The following is an 18989-nucleotide window of genomic DNA, read 5'->3' as shown; positions in this document are numbered from 1 at the left end:
ATCAAAATGACCACGATTATCAGTGAAGTAAAAAGGAGAGATATTACACGGGTATATAGAGCGTTGCAGTGTGGCAGCGTACATCAACTGTAACATACACGGCCGTACACTGCCTGACAGAGCAGATATTACTCTAAATACGTTTTAGTCTGTTAAAGTGGTAACGTGTTAAGGTATTTTCCGCCATGGTCGTCGCGATGCTGCTTGTGCTGATGTTGGTGACTGTGACGCCCGTGCGGCCTCTGTCGTTCATGGACGAGTCACAATTTGGAGTATCAGGTAGGTCTTTGGTACATTGCGGGACATCGGGAGCCATTATGTGGAAATAATCCAGCCCATATAATGCTATGTAATTATATGTTTCTATTGATTATTCCGTTATAAGGCCACCGGGCCATTATACAAAGTATAATATATTGGAGGCAATGATGGTATTCTGATTCTACTATTAATACTGAAGTATGCAAAATGGACAGAATCTTCAATTTCTGTTAATATTATATTGTTGACCCATTTCTATCATTAAAGTATGACTAGAGCATCTAAATTTATATTGTGAATAAAAAAATCATAACCTTCTAAACGATAAACTTTGGAGAAGCTGTGATATTATCGTTCCATATCTGTACATCAATATCTTTACAGCGTTTTACAAACTGGTCAATAACCATTAAACATGGTCAAATTAACATAGCTAAATCCTTGATGGAGCCAAAACTATTTTATCTAACACGTTTTTAGCACCTTAAGCCCTTGCTGCACTCGAAGCAGTACGCATTCTTAAGAATAATATTTGAATTTTGGCTCAACAATCGCAACCAATCAGTAATTATTCTATTATATTGGAAAACCTTCAATGTAAATCACCCAAACTCCCCTCTCGCAGATTTATTCAGGGTTTGGCGTTTAAGACCCAATACTGATTTACAAAATCCGGGGACATCTGGGGATGGGGATGGGTGGAAACCCCATACCTCAGATCCATATAAAAAAGTGGCATGTTTTTAATATAACAAATATGAAGCTGTATACTTACAGGAATTTGTTAAGACATAAAGGATTTACATTGCAATATTAGGATAACTGTCCAAACTTGTTGCGCCAAAGTACCATGAACGAGATGAAGAAAGATGCACGCACAGATAATTATAGGAAGACACTATTTCAAGAGAATTAGTGTCAAAGCAATTGTTTTCATAACACCGTTATGGCCCATCATTTCTAAAAGCAATGATTTTACTTTTAGTAACCTTCAATTTCCATCTGTTACAATAGATATCAAATTTATCTAAACGCTTTTGTAGGCCAACTGAAGTAAAATCAGCAAACAGCAATATAAACAACTCCATTTGATCCAAGGTAATTCCTCTTTGTCCATCAGAGTTTAAACCGACTACAATATCATTGAAAAGAATAGAAAAAGGTGATATTTGACATCCCTGGCTCAATCCATATTTACATATAAAAAAGTCTGTATAGCCAACATCCATTGACATACAAGTTTGATATGTTTTGTTAATCCATACAGTTTACCCTTAACCCCCTCATGCCAAAATGAATACAACAGACCATTTCTGTAAACAGAGTCGAATGTAGCCTTTAAATCCGTAAATGCACATTAGAAACGATTCCAATTCTGAAATAAGTACATTTTGATTACAGTATTCAAAATATATGATCTAAGGTCTGGAAATCCACCTGTTTATTTATCATGTTATCCTCAATATCAGCTCTTAATGCTAATCTAGAGCAGATAAGTTTTGCAAATATTTTCCCCGCAACTTCCAATACTATTATAGGTCTAAAGTTTCCTGGATCATTGGAGCTTCCTTTCTTATAAATAGGCAAGATATCACCATATGTCCAGTGGTCGGGATACATTCCAGTCCGTAGCACAGCATTGTATAATTTTAATACAAAGTGGGGGTATATGTTAGAAAAATTCATTTGGCCAACCACTATATCCAGGTATTTGTTTCATATTTCATATCATGGATGGCTTCTAAGAGTTCAGATTCAGTCATATCAGATGCCATAAATGAATATTCATCAATTGAAGTATTAATGCATTCATCAGATAATGAATTTACAAAGTCTTAGATTGTTGAAAAGAAATAAATATAGTCGTCAAAATCATCCATACTTCCAAATAGTCTCAAAGTAACATTTCTAATCCTTTGGTGTGATCAAGTTTGTTTTATGGTCTGGTGTACACGAAAGTTAGGGAAGTGTTTACTATCGTAGTCAAAGAAGGCTACTTTGGATTCCTCAACAAATTACCGTAAGCCACACAACTTGCTTGAAGTGAATGTTGCTTGACGTGAATGTTGCTTGACGTGATTGGTGGTTGACGTGAATGTTGCTTGACGCCAATGTTGCTTGACGTGAATGTTGCTTGACGTGAATGTTGCTTGAAGCGAGTTGTTGCCTGAAGTGAATGTTGCTTGACGTGAATGTTGCTTGACGCGAATGTTCAGTGACGTGAATATTCATTGACGCGAACGTTCATTGACGTGAATATTCAGTGACGTCAAAGTTCATTGACACGAATGTTCGGTGACGTGAATGTTCGGTGACGTAAAGGTTGCTTAACGTTAATTGTTGCTTTTGCAGATGTCGTAGATCTCATTGCGGTTGCGCACACACGGCAGAAGCGAAGCGTTGCCGGACTCCCGGGTTCACTAAGTTTCCGGTTTAAACTGGACGACTCGATCATCATCTTGAACATGACCCGAAGTGCACGCGATATGGAGTCTATTCCTGTTTACATCAGACACAAAGGGGAGAGAACTCGGCAGGATAATTTGTCGAAGAATGAAGTAAGGTTCATATGTTACAAGAATCACAGTTCAACCCATGTCCTTCCTTAAACTGAAACTTTGTCGCACAAGGTAACCTTACAAAATAGAATGCATGTTGCTGCTTCCACCAGTTTTACAACATGCAATATGTATTTCAGAACGTGGCAATCTACCAAGACCCGTCTCGTGGCTCGGCCCTCATCGTGTCGCAGACAGGTGATGGTGGGTACCAGGCAGTAAGTAGAACTTCCGGAGACAACAGTCCAACCATGACTGCCTGCTAATTGCTGAGTCCCCCCCCCACCCCCACCCCCCCGTCTTTGCTATCGACAACAAACAGATATGGTCTCTAATGTTTAGTTGAGTGGATTTAAAGATTAACGTTTCCTCGCCGTCAGTCCTTCTCTGTACGACTGCTTCATATATTCCTGAAACTTACCACTGATAACTGACCACTGATAACTGACCACTTATAACTTACCACTGATAACTGACCATTGATAACTGACCACTGATAACTGACCATTGATAACTTACCACTGATAACTGCTTAGAGAAGCGTACTTCTATGTGATCGGCTTTGGCCTGCCAGGGTGTGAACTAATATAACATGGCGGCCTGTGTATTCTGTATCCTGTGTGTTCACCAGGCGGGAACATTCCATCACAAGGATAAACTCTTCAAGATTTGGCCACAGAGACACCAAGTAGACAAACGGAGTGCTGAGTTTGGTCCCAATCGCCACGAACTGCGCCCTGTCAAGCACTATGACCTTTCCAACGACGCACGTGCTGTCCCAAGTAACGTCCTCCCGAGCCAGCGTGGTAGACGAAGTGTACGCAGGCAGCAGGGGTGTAAGTCATCGTAAAACAAAGTTTATAGTTCCCGCGTGTAACTGGTAGTGCAGACATGCTTACCCTTTTCGCCAACAACTGATGTCATCGCTGATTTTGTGTAATCAGCTGCTTATATAATTTTCACTGATGTTTTACCTTATGCCCAATGGAATCTGTTTTTACAGCGGTCGGGACTGGTTGTTGCCTGGCGTTGACGGAATATGTTATATGGTCGGTGGTGAACGTGGTTCCTGTACAAATTATACAATATGATCTGTTGTAAGAAAGTCGTAGTTCCTGTATAACATATATACTATGATCTCTTGTAGGAAAGTCGTAGTTCCTGAATAAAATATACAATATGATCTGTTGTAGGAATGTCGTAGTTCCTGTACAAATAATACAATATGATCAATTGTCGGAAAGTAGTAGTTCCTGTATAAAATATATACTATGATCAATTGTCGGAAAGTCGTAGTTCCTGTATAAAAAACTACTATGATCAGTTGTAGGAAAGTCGTAGTTCCTGTATTAAATATATACTATGATCAGTTGTAGGAAAGTCGTAGTTCCTTTATAAAATATACACAATGATTTGTTGGAGAAAAGTCGTAGTTGCTGTACAAATTATACAATATGATCTGTTGTAAGAAAGTCGTAGTTCCTGTATAAAATATATACAATGATGTGTTGTAGGAAAGGCGTAGTTCCTGTATAAAATGTATACAATGATCTGTTGCAGGAAGACGTTGTTCTTGTATATAAAATATACACTATGATCAGTTGCAGGAAAGTCGTAGTTCATGTATGAAATATACACATTGATCGGTTGGCGGAAATTTGTAGTTCCTTTATAAAACATATACTATGATCAGTTGGAGGAAAGTCGCAGTTCCCGTATAAAATATACACTACATGAGTTGTAGAAAAGTCGTACTTCCTGTATAAAATATATACTATGATCTTCTGTTGGAAAGTCGTAGTTCCTGTATAAAACATACACTATGATCATTTGTAGGGAAGTCCTCGCTCCTATTTAAAATATATACTATGATCAATTGTCGGAAAGTCGTAGTTCCTGTATAAAATATACACTATGATCAGTTGTAGGAAGGTCGTAGTTCCCGTATAAAATATACACTATGATCAGTTGTAGGAAAGTCGTAGTTCCTGTATAAAATATACACTATGCTCAGTTGTAGGAAAGTCGTAGTTCCCGTATAAAATATATGCCAGGATCAGTTGTAGGAAAGTCGTAGTTCCTGTATGAAATATACAATATGATCAGTTGTAGGAAAGTCGTAGTTCCTGTATAAAATATACACTATGATCAGTTGTAGGAAAGTCGTAGTTCCCGTATAAAATATATGCCAGGATCAGTTGTAGGAAAGTCGTAGTTCCTGTATAAATTATACACTATGATCGGTTGTAGGAAAGTCGTGGTTCTTGTAATTAGATATACAGTTGTAAGAACGTCGTAGTTCCTTTGTGAAATATACACAATGATCAGATTATCGAAAAGAAGAATAATGTTCCCGAATATTATTGAAAGAAATGTATTATGCTTCAGTCTTGCACATTGTTGCCAAATATCAAATATGGTTCGTCCCTCAGGAGGTCGTGCTACCTGGTCCTTGTATTTGGCTTGAACGGTAACAATCCTGCAACGTTGCTTTTTTCGGATTTCAAATCAAATGCTCATTCACTCCACTGGTGTACCAATGGTTGAGATCGACGTCCGGAGTAAATCCAGCTGTTATTTATTTATATAAAATTGCAAAGACTCTGAAAAGGACAAAATTCGCCCTCCATTAACTTGAGGATTTACGATTGCTATTCAAGGGTTTTGAAGCTATAAGTAAAGAGCAGTCATGACATCCGCAGCTCAAGTACGCCAGTGTGAGTGGGAGACTCGTCACCTACATCTACCGCTGCACTCAAAGTTTCATTATATGTACTTTTCCTATGTTCTTTAATGAGTTACTTTTCCAGACATCTCAAGAGATCAAACCCTCCTCCACCGTCACCGACGTCAAGCCACACAATACTACGTTGATCTCGGCATCTACTCCGACTTCTCCGACTATTCTTTGTAAGGATTTCCACAGAGTGATGACTTAGTTATCAAAGTCGACATAGATATAAGGTTAACTGTAGCTATGAAAGTTGACAGAGTTTGAAGGCTGACTGTAGTTATGAAAGTTCGCAGAGATAGAAGTTTGACTATAGTTATGAAAGTCGACAGGGTTTGAACTTTGACTGTACTTGTGAAAGTCGACAGAGATAGTAGGTTGACTATTGTTATGAAAGTCGACAGATAGAGAAGGTTCACTATAGTTATGACAGTCGACAGAGCTTGAGCAGTGACTATAGTTCTGAAAGTCGACAGAGATAGAAGGTTTACGGTAGTTCTGAAAGTCGACAGAGATAGAAGGTTTACTGTAGTTCTGAAAGTCGACAGAGATAGAAGGTTTACTGTAGTTCTGAAAGTCGACAGAGATAGAAGGTTTACGGTAGTTCTGAAAGTCGACAGAGATAGAAGGTTTACTGTAGTTCTGAAAGTCGACAGAGATAGAAGGTTTACTGTAGTTATGCAAGTCGACAGAGATAGAAGGTTTACTGTAGTTCTGAAAGTCGACAGAAAGAGAAGGTTTACTGTAGTTATGCAAGTCGACAGAGATAGAAGGTTTACGGTAGTTCTGAAAGTCGACAGAGATAGAAGGTTTACTGTAGTTATGCAAGTCGACAGAGATTGAAGGTTTACTGTAGTTATGCAAGTCGACAGACTTTGAGCTGTGACTATAGTTTGACTGACAAATATAGAGTGACGAATATTTCGATAATTATGCTCGCTGGACTATCGGTTTGGGTGGCGAAAGTAGGCATACCTTATTCTGGACTGTTTCTGTAGTAGGTTTTCTTATTTCAGTTTTTTGACGGAAGCGGCTAATGACGCCACCGCCGCCATGTCATTAATGAGAATCTACTACGCCTTTATTGAGGAGTCGGTGAGTGCAAGGACATCAATAGCTAGAATCATCTGTATACATGTATAGCATCTAACTTCTACAAATAACATTGATGGTGCGCTTCTGGAAAACAAATATATATGTACATATCGAACACAGTCTGCAGGACTTGTACTCATAGCAAGGCACAAAGAAACAGGATAGTAGGAAACATGTTCTGTGTTTTAGGACATAAATTGACAGGAAGGCCCTTGGGAACATGTTGGTATTGAACATGTTCTGTGTTTTAGGACATAAATTGACAGGAAGGCCCTTGGGAACATGTTGGTATTGAACATGTTCTGTGTTTAAGGACATGTACTGTTAGCAAGGTCCTAGGAAACACGTTGGTATTGAACAAATTCTGTCTACAATGAAACGTATTGAAAGGAAGGGTCAAGGTGCTCAACATAATATTATTGCATTGTTGAAATGAGAGTATGTTTTATGTTGAGTTGTTGCTTGTGGTCCAATTAGAAAACTACGACAGCTCGTTACTAGTCCGTGCAAAAGATTAATAAAGTCGACTGCAACAAGATAAGTTAAGTAATAAGATACGTTGTTATTGGCTACTGTATTAGTTAAGCTGAATTAGTTCACTTGTGCCACTGCATGTAACATTTAGGCTATAATGACCATAATATATGTTCGTTGTTGTTTAGATTCAACTGCGCTACACCACCATTAACCAACAGGACGCTTCCATCATCGTCAACACCTGGACCAGCTTCCTCGACGTCGCAACAGTTAGCGTTCTTTCTTTCCACCATTCCTTTATGTCTGTCTTCATCCTCACCTATGTCAATCTCCTCCACATGTCTGTCATCACGCTCTCCTATGTCAATCTCCTCTACCTGTCTGTCTTCATCCTCACCTATGTCAATCTCCTCTACCTGTCTGTCATCACACTCACCTATGTCAATCTCCTCCACCTGTCTGTCTTCATCCTCACCTATGTCAATCTCCTCTACCTGTCTGTCATCACACTCCCCTATGTCAATCTTCTCTACCTGTCTGTCTTCACCCTCACCTATGTCAATCTCCTCCGCCTGTCTGTCATCAATCACACCTATGTCAATCTCCTCTACCTGTCCGTTATCACTCTCCCCTATGTCAATCTCCTCCACCTGTCTGTCATCACCCTCCCCTGTGTCAATCTCCTCCACCTTTCTGTCTTCAATCTCACCAGGGTCAATCTCCTCTACCTGTCTGTCATCACCCTCCTCTATGTCAATCTCCTCCACCTGTCTGTCATCACCCTCACCTATGTCAATCACCCACACCTGTCTGTCATCACCCTCACCTATGTCAATCTCCTCTACCTGTCTGTCATCACCCTCACCTATGTCAATCTCCTCTACCTTTCTGTCATCACCCTCACCTATGTCAATATCCTACACTTTTCTGTCATCACCCTCACCTATGTCAGTCTCCTCTACCTTTCTGTCATCAATCTAACCTATGACAATCTCCTCCACCTTTCTGTCATCACCCTCATCTTGTCAATCTCCTCTACCTGTCTGTCATCACCCTCCCCTATGTCAATCTCCTCCACCTGTCTGTCTTCATCCTCACCTATGTCAATCTCCTCCACCTTTCTGTCATCACCCTCACCTATGTCAATCTCCTCTACCTGTCTGTCATAACCCTCACCTATGTCAGTCTCCTCTACCTTTCTGTCATCACCCTCACCAGGGTCAATCTCCTCTACCTGTCTGTCATCACCCTCCTCTATGTCAATCTCCTCCACCTGTCTGTCATCACCCTCCTCTATGTCAATCACCCACACCTGTCTGTCATCACCCTTTCCTATGTCAATCTCCTCTTCCTGTCTGTCTTCACCCTCACCTATGTCAATCTCCTCTACCTGTCTGTCTTCATCCTCACCTATGTCAATCTCCTCCACCTTTCTGTCATCACCCTCACCTATGTCAATCTCCTCTACCTGTCTGTCATAACCCTCACCTATGTCAGTCTCCTCTACCTTTCTGTCATCACCCTCACCTATGTCAATATCCTACACTTTTCTGTCATCACCCTCACCTATGTCAGTCTCCTCTACCTTTCTGTCATCAATCTAACCTATGACAATCTCCTCCACCTTTCTGTCATCACCCTCATCTTGTCAATCTCCTCTACCTGTCTGTCATCACCCTCCCCTATGTCAATCTCCTCCACCTGTCTGTCATCACCCTTTCCTATGTCAATCTCCTCTACCTGTCTGTCTTCACCCTCACCTATGTCAATCTCCTCTACCTGTCTGTCTTCATCCTCACCTATGTCAATCTCCTCCACCTTTCTGTCATCACCCTCACCAGGGTCAATCTCCTCTACCTGTCTGTCATCACCCTCCTCTATGTCAATCTCCTCCACCTGTCTGTCATCACCCTCCTCTACGTCAATCACCCATACCTTTCTGTCATCAATCTAACCAATGACAATCTCCTCCACCTTTCTGTCATCACCCTCATCTTGTCAATCTCCTCTACCTGTCTGTCATCACCCTCCTCTATGTCAATCTCCTCCACATGTCTGTCATCACCCTTTCCTATGTCAATCTCCTCTACCTGTCTGTCTTCACCCTCACCTATGTCAATTTCCTCTACCTGTCTGTCTTCACCCTCACCTATGTCAATCTCCTCCACCTTTCTGTCATCACCCTCACCTATGTCAATCTCCTCTACCTGTCTGTCATCACCCTCACCTATGTCAATCTCCTCTACCTGTCTGTCTTCACCCTCACCTATGTCAATATCCTCTACCTGTCTGTCATCAATCACACCTATGTCAATCTCCTCTACCTGTCCGTTATCACTCTCCCCTATGTCAATCTCCTCCACCTGTCTGTCATCACCCTCACCTATGTCAATCACCCACACCTGTCTGTCATCACCCTCACCTATGTCAATCTCCTCCATCCGTCTGTCCATCACCCCGCTCACTCAACTGCATACTGTAAATCCTCAAACGTATTCAGCCAGTTTTCAAATAATGCCTTTAGAGTGAGTGAGTTAGTTAAGATTTACAGTCACATCGGCAGTATTTCAACCATATCGTGACTACAACTATTTAAAAATACATACGAAACATTTGTAACGTTCTAAAATACCTGTTCAATTCCTTTAGAAAAGTGGGTTAAATAATACTATTATTCCAAAAATCATCGTTGAAGCACTGAATTATTTACTGTCGTGCATGACGAAGCTAGATGCTATCGCTAACCCCAACCCTAGCCCTGATGACGGTAAATACTAACCCTTACCCTAACCCTAACCCTAACCCTAAACCTGATGGAGCTAGATACTAATGGGTTTTACTTTCACAGACTCCTTCAGATTCGCCATGGACAGAAACTATCAAAACTGGGAATTTAGTTGAAGACGATGCCGCCCTCCGCCTTTTCAGCAACTTCATCACCAACACTGGCGCCAGTGGCACCGCCTCCCATTTTATGGCCTTCACAAGGTGTCGTATAATAGGACCTTTATAGATGGCATTTTCAGAACAAAACCTTCATCAAGTGGCATTTTCATGAAATGACCTTCACTATTTAAAACTTGTATAAATACATGAACAATTATATCATATAAACGTCTGTTATGACTTGCTGTGGGAAAATCATTGTTTAACTTATACGTCACGTCTCTTGCAGACTTAACCTTCAGGACAACGGGAACACCAACGTAGCAGGTGCGTGTGACGTCAGGGACTTATGTAACATCAGTGCACTCCAATGTTGGCCAAAAAGCCATGCGCGCAAACGTTCAACATGTCAGTGAAAGCCCACGATCCAGAACATAGGTGTACACAACAACCTGTCATCAGGGAGGCAAATCTGCCCATAGTCATAACCAGATTCTCCGAACACGAAGGAACTTCTACTTTGGAGCTTTGATCTTGAAGTCACGGTTCCTCTTCATCTTGAAAATCTTCCGAAAACATACATAAATCTATCTCCCATATTCCTAAACATTACACAAAGAACCGTGACTCTACCATACACCAATCCCGCTCCCCTTTGTCTACACATTCAACACAACATAACTGACACCCTTATCCCTTCCTAATGTTTCAATGTTTCCTGCATTGGTTGTTTCAGGAATTGCTAACCTTAATGCTGTGTGTTTGGACATCGGAGTTTCCTTGAACGAAAACACATTCGATGGTTTCACGGGCGCTATAGCTTCCCATGAACTCGGCCACAGGTAAGTGTTGGGATCTTCAGGTGTGGAGGTAACTTTAAGGGATTCTCAAACTAAACACGAGTACATCCAGTTTCACGAAGAATAGGCTTCACAAACTATATAGATTTATATATCTCTACATCTACATTAACCCACTTTAGATGTATGACAGACAGCTCACTACATTGACATAGTATCTTATTTTGTACTTGCAGCTTGAGTGCCCGCCATGACTCCCTTGTTGGCTGCAACGACGCTGACAACTTCGTTATGACGGCGATCCTTAACTTCCCTTCCCTCCCCAATACTGGCAATCTTTGGTCATTCTCCACTTGTTCTGTCACGGCCATCAGGAGCTACCTGACATCGCCGCAGTGAGTCACTGATACAGTATTTGAAATATATGGCGACACAACGTTTTCACATACGTGGTGGCATTTCCTCAAAAACATGATGAGGCAATTCGAAAACAATAGATGTTTACAAGAATACCAAGACGTGTCACGTGATGGTAATGGGTAGAATAAGATGAAAGGCCACGTGTCACGTGACACTCAATAGAACATAGCGTTGTAATGTAAGTATGTAACAATCAAGAGAGACGACTTGATCAATAATCGGTCATGCCCCAACGATTGGACAAACATGAGTTTCTACAGCGTTTCATGGTTCCTTCGAAATCTTGGTAGAAAGAGCATGCTGGATTGTATCTCAGAAGCTGGGCACCGCGGGCTTGGGCTGCAGGGATATTGCTCAATAGAAATCGCATGTTGAATATTGAAAAGTTGAAGACATCCCTCTTGTCATCCAGTCTTGTGGAGAGTGTTTCGTCACTCTGGATACTGAAGCATAGATCTAAATTTGTGAAGTCAGTTTTCAAAGTTTTTCCTATGACGACAGATCATAACAGTTCATGGTCCCCTACTTTTTTTTGAGAGTATATGTATGTTTGTTCCACGATCTTAGCTCTATGACTTTTATAATTCTATGTTTAAGCATGCGTTAAAATTACGATAACGAGTTATGAGATCGCTTTGAGGAAGGAGAATGTCAAACAGTTACGTACGTGAATTATTGCATGTAATGTTTCAAGTGACTCTTTAATGTTACTCTGCAGGGCCGCCTGCACTCTCACACCGAACCCTGGGGGATCTGTTCTCCCTACCAATGGGCTGCGGGCAGGCCAGGTCACCAACGCTGACGCACAGTGTGCACGCATCGTCGGGACTGGGTCGAGGTTCTGCAGGGTAGGCTTGTTTCGTGATCTTTTAATAATGCTGCAACGATTACTGTGCAACCCGTTATCTTTTGTAGATTCATTCCAGTGTCCATGTTATCATCTTCAGTCATCTTAGTAATTTCCCCGTGTCGTTTTGTAGACGTTCTATCAGTCGGGTACCCTCTTCGACGCAATGTGTCAAACTCTGTACTGCTCCGGTACCGATGGCAACGTCAACTCCTGCACCCGTGAGCTGGCGGCGGAACAAACGTCATGTGGCAGTATGAAGGTACGTCAGCTGCAACTACTACAGCTACTACTGCTACTACTACTACTACTACTACTACTACTACTAAAACTACTACTGCTGCTACTACAGCTACTTCTACTACAACTACTTCTACTACTACAGCTACTACTACTACTATAACAACTACGACTACAACTACTACTACAACTAAAACTACCACTATAACTAGTACTACTGCTACTGCTGCTACTACTACTACTACTAGATCTACTACTGCTGCTACTACAGCTACTTCTACTGCTGCTACTACAACAACTACTTCTACTACTACAGCTACTACTACTACTATAACAACTACGACTACAACTACTACTACAACTAAAACTGCCACTACAACTAGTACTACTGCTACTGCTGCTGCTACTACTACCTCCGAAATGTCCCCATTATGCACATGGACTTGTGTAAGCCACCTTTTATTACTGCTATGTATTAGAATCCAGGAGTAGATCTTTTACTATATTCATACTAATTACGCCAGCTTCTTCCACATTTGTATTAATCCTACACTCATTGTCTCTCTCTTACAGTGGTGTGATCGTGGAGCGTGTGTCAGCAATGCCGTCGCCCCTGCAACAGCACGTAAGTCACCCGCATCTTTCCCGATCCGCAACCGTTAGCCTCAATCTGCCCCCCCCCCCCCCCCCCCCCCCCCGCCTCCACCTGCCTCCATCTGCAATATCCAACTCGATCAGCCTCCATCAGTCATCTTCCCATATACCAGCCGCCATCATCCCCCATCCTCCATGTCCGCCATCAGCCTTAATCAGCCTCCATCCACCTATCCGCCTCCATCCCCCATGTCCTCATACGTCAGCCTCCGCTTCTTAATTAGTCAGTCTCCGCCAGCCTCCTTCTCTTGGTCCGACTTCATCTTGTTGCGGCAAGAAACACTGTATGATACGCTCAACAAAAGTTTATTCATATTTTCGTTTCCACAAAGTTGCTGCGTTAGCGTTAGTGGTATCTGATACATTCATTGGTGATGATGAGGTTCAGAAAACTACAACGAGAAACAAAACACTTGCTAAGTTTTCAACACAAACCTGAACCGTTTAAAGTATACCAATAATCTAATTCCAAGTTGCAAAATAATATTAAATCAAATGTTTCATTTGTACATGAAGACAATATAAAGGTAAGGGAACACACATCTGTGTTCTGCCATAAACCACTCATGAACTATTGACAATATGGAGGCCTTCTGTCCGAGGCGCCAGGATGTAGATAAAATATAAAAATTGCAAAAGTTTAAGCAGCTGGCTGAGCTTGAAACCTGTACCTCAGAAGAAAGACATGATTAGATTAGGGATTTACTCATTAAACCAAGGTCACGTGAAAACTTATGTTGATTTTTGAAATATTATACTTATGTTATACTTTTAATAATTTGATACGTTAGACTAAGTTCTGCTCGTACATTAGATGTGAGACGAGAGATGCACCTTCCCTCAGTTGTATTCTACTGTACTAAGACCACCGCATGGGATGCACCTACCCCCAATTGTATTCTACTGTACTAAGACCACCGCATGGGATGCACCTCCTCCCAGTTGTATTCTACTGCAGTAAGACCACCACATAGGATGCACCTTCCCCCAGTTGTATACTACTGCAGTAAGACCATCACATGGGATACATCTTCCCCCAGTTGTATGCTACTGCAGTAAGACCACCACATGGGATACACCTTCCCCCAGTTGTATGCTACTGCAGTAAGACCACCACATGGGATACACCTCCACCCAGTTGTATACTACTGCAGTAAGACCACCACATGGGATACACCTTCCCCCAGTTGTATGCTACTGCAGTAAGACCACCACATGGGATACACCTTCCCCCAGTTGTATACTACTGTAGTAAGACCACCACATGGGATACACCTTCCCCCAGTTGTATGCTACTGTAGTAAGACCACCACATGGGATACACCTTCCCCCAGTTGTATGCTACTGCAGTAAGACCACCACATAGGATGCACCTCCCCCAGTTGTATTCTACTGCAGTAAGACCACCACATGGGATACACCTTCCCCCAGTTGTATACTACTGTAGTAAGACCACCACATGGGATACACCTTCCCCCAGTTGTATGCTACTGTAGTAAGACCACCACATGGGATGCACCTTCCCCTGGTTGTATTCTACTGTACTAAGACCATCACATGGGATGCACCTTCACCCAGTTGTATGCTACTGCAGTAAGACCACCACATGGGATGCACCTTCCCCCAGTTGTATGCTACTGCAGTAAGACCACCACATGGGATACACCTCCCCCCAGTTGTATTCTACTGCAGTAAGACCACCACATGGGATGCACCTTCCCCTGGTTGTATACTACTGCAGTAAGACCACCACATGGGATACACCTTCCCCTGGTTGTATTCTACTGCAGTAAGACCACCACATGGGATGCACCTCCCCCAGTTGTATACTACTGCAGTAAGACCACCACATGGGATACACCTTCCCCCAGTTGTATTCTACTGCAGTAAGACCACCACATGGGATGCACCTCCCCCAGTTGTATACTACTGCAGTAAGACCACCACATGGGATGCACCTCCCCCAGTTGTATTCTACTGCAGTAAGACCACCACATGGGATACACCTTCCCCCAGTTGTATTCTACTGCAGTAAGACCACCACATGGGATGCACCTCCCCCAGTTGTATTCTACTGCAGTAAGACCACCACATGGGATACACCTTCCCCCAGTTGTATTCTACTGCAGTAAGACCACCACATGGGATACACCTTCCCCTGGTTGTATTCTACTGCAGTAAGACCACCACATGGGATGCACCTCCCCCAGTTGTATACTACTGCAGTAAGACCACCACATGGGATACACCTTCCCCCAGTTGTATTCTACTGCAGTAAGACCACCACATGGGATACACCTTCCCCCAGTTGTATGCTACTGCAGTAAGACCACCACATGGGATACACCTTCCCCTGGTTGTATACTACTGTAGTAAGACCACCACATGGGATGCACCTCCCCCAGTTGTATTCTACTGCAGTAAGACCACCACATGGGATACACCTTCCCCCAGTTGTATTCTACTGCAGTAAGACCACCACATGGGATACACCTTCCCCTGGTTGTATTCTACTGCAGTAAGACCACCACATGGGATACACCTTCCCCTGGTTGTATTCTACTGCAGTAAGACCACCACATGGGATACACCTTCCCCCAGTTGTATGCTACTGCAGTAAGACCACCACATGGGATACATCTTCCCCCAGTTGTATTCTACTGTAGTAAGACCACCACATGGGATGCACCTTCCCCCAGTTGTATGCTACTGCAGTAAGACCACCACATGGGATGCACCTCCCCCAGTTGTATTCTACTGCAGTAAGACCACCACATGGGATACACCTTCCCCCAGTTGTATGCTACTGCAGTAAGACCACCACATGGGATACATCTTCCCCCAGTTGTATTCTACTGCAGTAAGACCACCACATGGGATGCACCTCCCCCAGTTGTATACTACTGCAGTAAGACCACCACATGGGATGCACCTCCCCCAGTTGTATTCTACTGCAGTAAGACCACCACATGGGATACACCTTCCCCCAGTTGTATTCTACTGCAGTAAGACCACCACATGGGATACACCTTCCCCTGGTTGTATTCTACTGCAGTAAGACCACCACATGGGATGCACCTCCCCCAGTTGTATACTACTGCAGTAAGACCACCACATGGGATACACCTTCCCCCAGTTGTATTCTACTGCAGTAAGACCACCACATGGGATACACCTTCCCCCAGTTGTATGCTACTGCAGTAAGACCACCACATGGGATACACCTTCCCCTGGTTGTATACTACTGTAGTAAGACCACCACATGGGATGCACCTCCCCCAGTTGTATTCTACTGCAGTAAGACCACCACATGGGATACATCTTCCCCCAGTTGTATTCTACTGTAGTAAGACCACCACATGGGATACACCTTCCCCCAGTTGTATTCTACTGCAGTAAGACCACCACATGGGATACACCTTCCCCCAGTTGTATTCTACTGTAGTAAGACCACCACATGGGATGCACCTCCCCTAGTTGTATACTACTGCAGTAAGACCACCACATGGGATGCACCTCCCCCAGTTGTATACTACTGTAGTAAGACCACCACATGGGATGCACCTCCCCCAGTTGTATACTACTGCAGTAAGACCACCACATGGGATGCACCTCCCCCAGTTGTATACTACTGCAGTAAGACCACCACATGGGATGCACCTCCCCCAGTTGTATTCTACTGTAGTAAGACCACCACATGGGATACACCTTCCCCCAGTTGTATACTACTGCAGTAAGACCACCACATGGGATGCACCTCCCCCAGTTGTATTCTACTGCAGTAAGACCACCACATGGGATACATCTTCCCCCAGTTGTATTCTACTGTAGTAAGACCACCACATGGGATACACCTTCCCCCAGTTGTATTCTACTGCAGTAAGACCACCACATGGGATACACCTTCCCCTGGTTGTATTCTACTGCAGTAAGACCACCACATGGGATACACCTTCCCCTGGTTGTATTCTACTGCAGTAAGACCACCACATGGGATACACCTTCCCCCAGTTGTATGCCACTGCAGTAAGACCACCACATGGGATACATCTTCCCCCAGTTGTATTCTACTGTAGTAAGACCACCACATGGGATACACCTTCCCCCAGTTGTATGCTACTGCAGTAAGACCACCACATGGGATGCACCTCCCCCAGTTGTATTCTACTGCAGTAAGACCACCACATGGGATACACCTTCCCCCAGTTGTATGCTACTGCAGTAAGACCACCACATGGGATACATCTTCCCCCAGTTGTATTCTACTGCAGTAAGACCACCACATGGGATGCACCTCCCCCAGTTGTATTCTACTGCAGTAAGACCACCACATAGGATACACCTTCCCCCAGTTGTATTCTACTGCAGTAAGACCACCACATGGGATGCACCTTCCCCTGGTTGTATGCTACTGCAGTAAGACCACCACATGGGATACACCTTCCCCCAGTTGTATACTACTGTAGTAAGACCATCACATGGGATACACCTTCCCCTGGTTGTATGCTACTGCAGTAAGACCACCACATGGGATACACCTTCCCCCAGTTGTATACTACTGTAGTAAGACCATCACATGGGATACACCTTCCCCTGGTTGTATTCTACTGTAGTAAGACCACCACATGGGATGCACCTTCCCCCAGTTGTATGCTACTGTAGTAAGACCACCACATAGGATGCACCTTCCCCTGGTTGTATTCTACTGCAGTAAGACCACCACATGGGATACACCTCCCCCCAGTTGTATTCTACTGTAGTAAGACCACCACATGGGATACACCTTCCCCTGGTTGTATTCTACTGTAGTAAGACCACCACATGGGATACACCTTCCCCCAGTTGTATTCTACTGTAGTAAGACCACCACATGGGATACACCTTCCCCTGGTTGTATTCTACTGCAGTAAGACCACCACATGGGATACACCTTCCCCCAGTTGTATGCTACTGTAGTAAGACCACCACATGGGATACACCTTCCCCTGGTTGTATTCTACTGCAGTAAGACCACCACATAGGATGCACCTTCCCCCAGCAGTATAGCCCTATAGTGCTATCGTATTTTCTATCAGTGTGTTTTAAACGATTTCCCGAAGGAGTCGGTGTCCTTTTGAATGGTACACAAAACTTTGCACGTTTGAAATGTTTGCATATTTATGACACCCCATCCTCTCCCCGCAGCCAGCTGTCCTCAGGGTGATGACCCCGCCTTCGGCTGTCAGGCCGGACAGTGTGGAGTGTACACCGCCTCCCAACTGCTGCTCTGCTGTGCTACATGCGCAACACCAACAACTACATCCACAACAACGACAGCAACGACTACTGCCACAACAACGACAACAGCAACCACCTTCCCTGCAACAGATACAGCATCATCAACAACGAGTACAACCACAACGACAACAACAGCCACCTTCCCTGCAACAGATACAGCATCATCAACAACGAGTACAACCACAACGACAACAACAACCACCTTCCCTGCAACAGATACAGCATCATCAACAACGAGTACAGCCACAACAACGACAACACCAACAACCACCTTCCCTGCAACTGCCTCGGCATCGACAACTTCATCAACAACACTCACATCAACAACAGATGGTCAAACTACACCATTTACTCCGGTAACCACTGTTGTGAGATTCATCAATCTGGTTTTCTAGAAGACGCCAACAGGGAAGCACTGCGGTGGACGTTGTAACGGGGAAATATACGTTGGGTTTCACTGCGGTGGACGTTGTAACGGGGAAATATACGTTGGGTTTCACTGCGGTGGACGTTGTGACGGGGATATATACGTTGGGTTTCACTGCGGTGGACGTTGTAACGGGAAAATATACGACCGGTTTCACTTCAGGATCCTGATGTTGAGGCTCTACAATTCGAGGTTGTCCATCAGTGAAGCCCTACTTGCCGGCTTACGTTGACGAGCAAACACTGCTGTACTTACTGATCACTGATCTCTTACTGTCAATGTAAAAACAAGCATGTAATAAATCCTGTGAAGCCAA

General features: G+C 43.5%; 1 protein-coding gene across 1 annotated transcript; it reads left to right on the top strand.

Moving 5' to 3' along the window:
- Window positions 1–185: 185 nt before the first annotated feature.
- LOC139458497 (uncharacterized) lies at window positions 186–18641 on the top strand. Its single transcript, XM_071239937.1, has 15 exons — window positions 186–279; window positions 2614–2819; window positions 2960–3037; window positions 3451–3655; window positions 5630–5729; window positions 6567–6645; window positions 7308–7391; window positions 9971–10110; window positions 10298–10335; window positions 10745–10850; window positions 11045–11203; window positions 11947–12076; window positions 12209–12337; window positions 12889–12940; window positions 18154–18641. The coding sequence occupies exons 1-15, from the start codon at window positions 186–188 to the stop codon at window positions 18639–18641; spliced, it is 2088 nt and encodes a 695-aa protein (XP_071096038.1).
- The last annotated feature ends 348 nt before the right edge of the window (window positions 18642–18989 follow it).

Source organism: Haliotis cracherodii, unplaced genomic scaffold, assembly GCF_022045235.1.
Source record: "Haliotis cracherodii isolate W230 unplaced genomic scaffold, xgHalCrac1.p SCAF_1, whole genome shotgun sequence".
Taxonomy (NCBI): Eukaryota; Metazoa; Mollusca; class Gastropoda; order Lepetellida; family Haliotidae; genus Haliotis; species Haliotis cracherodii.
This window is presented reverse-complemented; position numbering and strand designations above follow the sequence as displayed.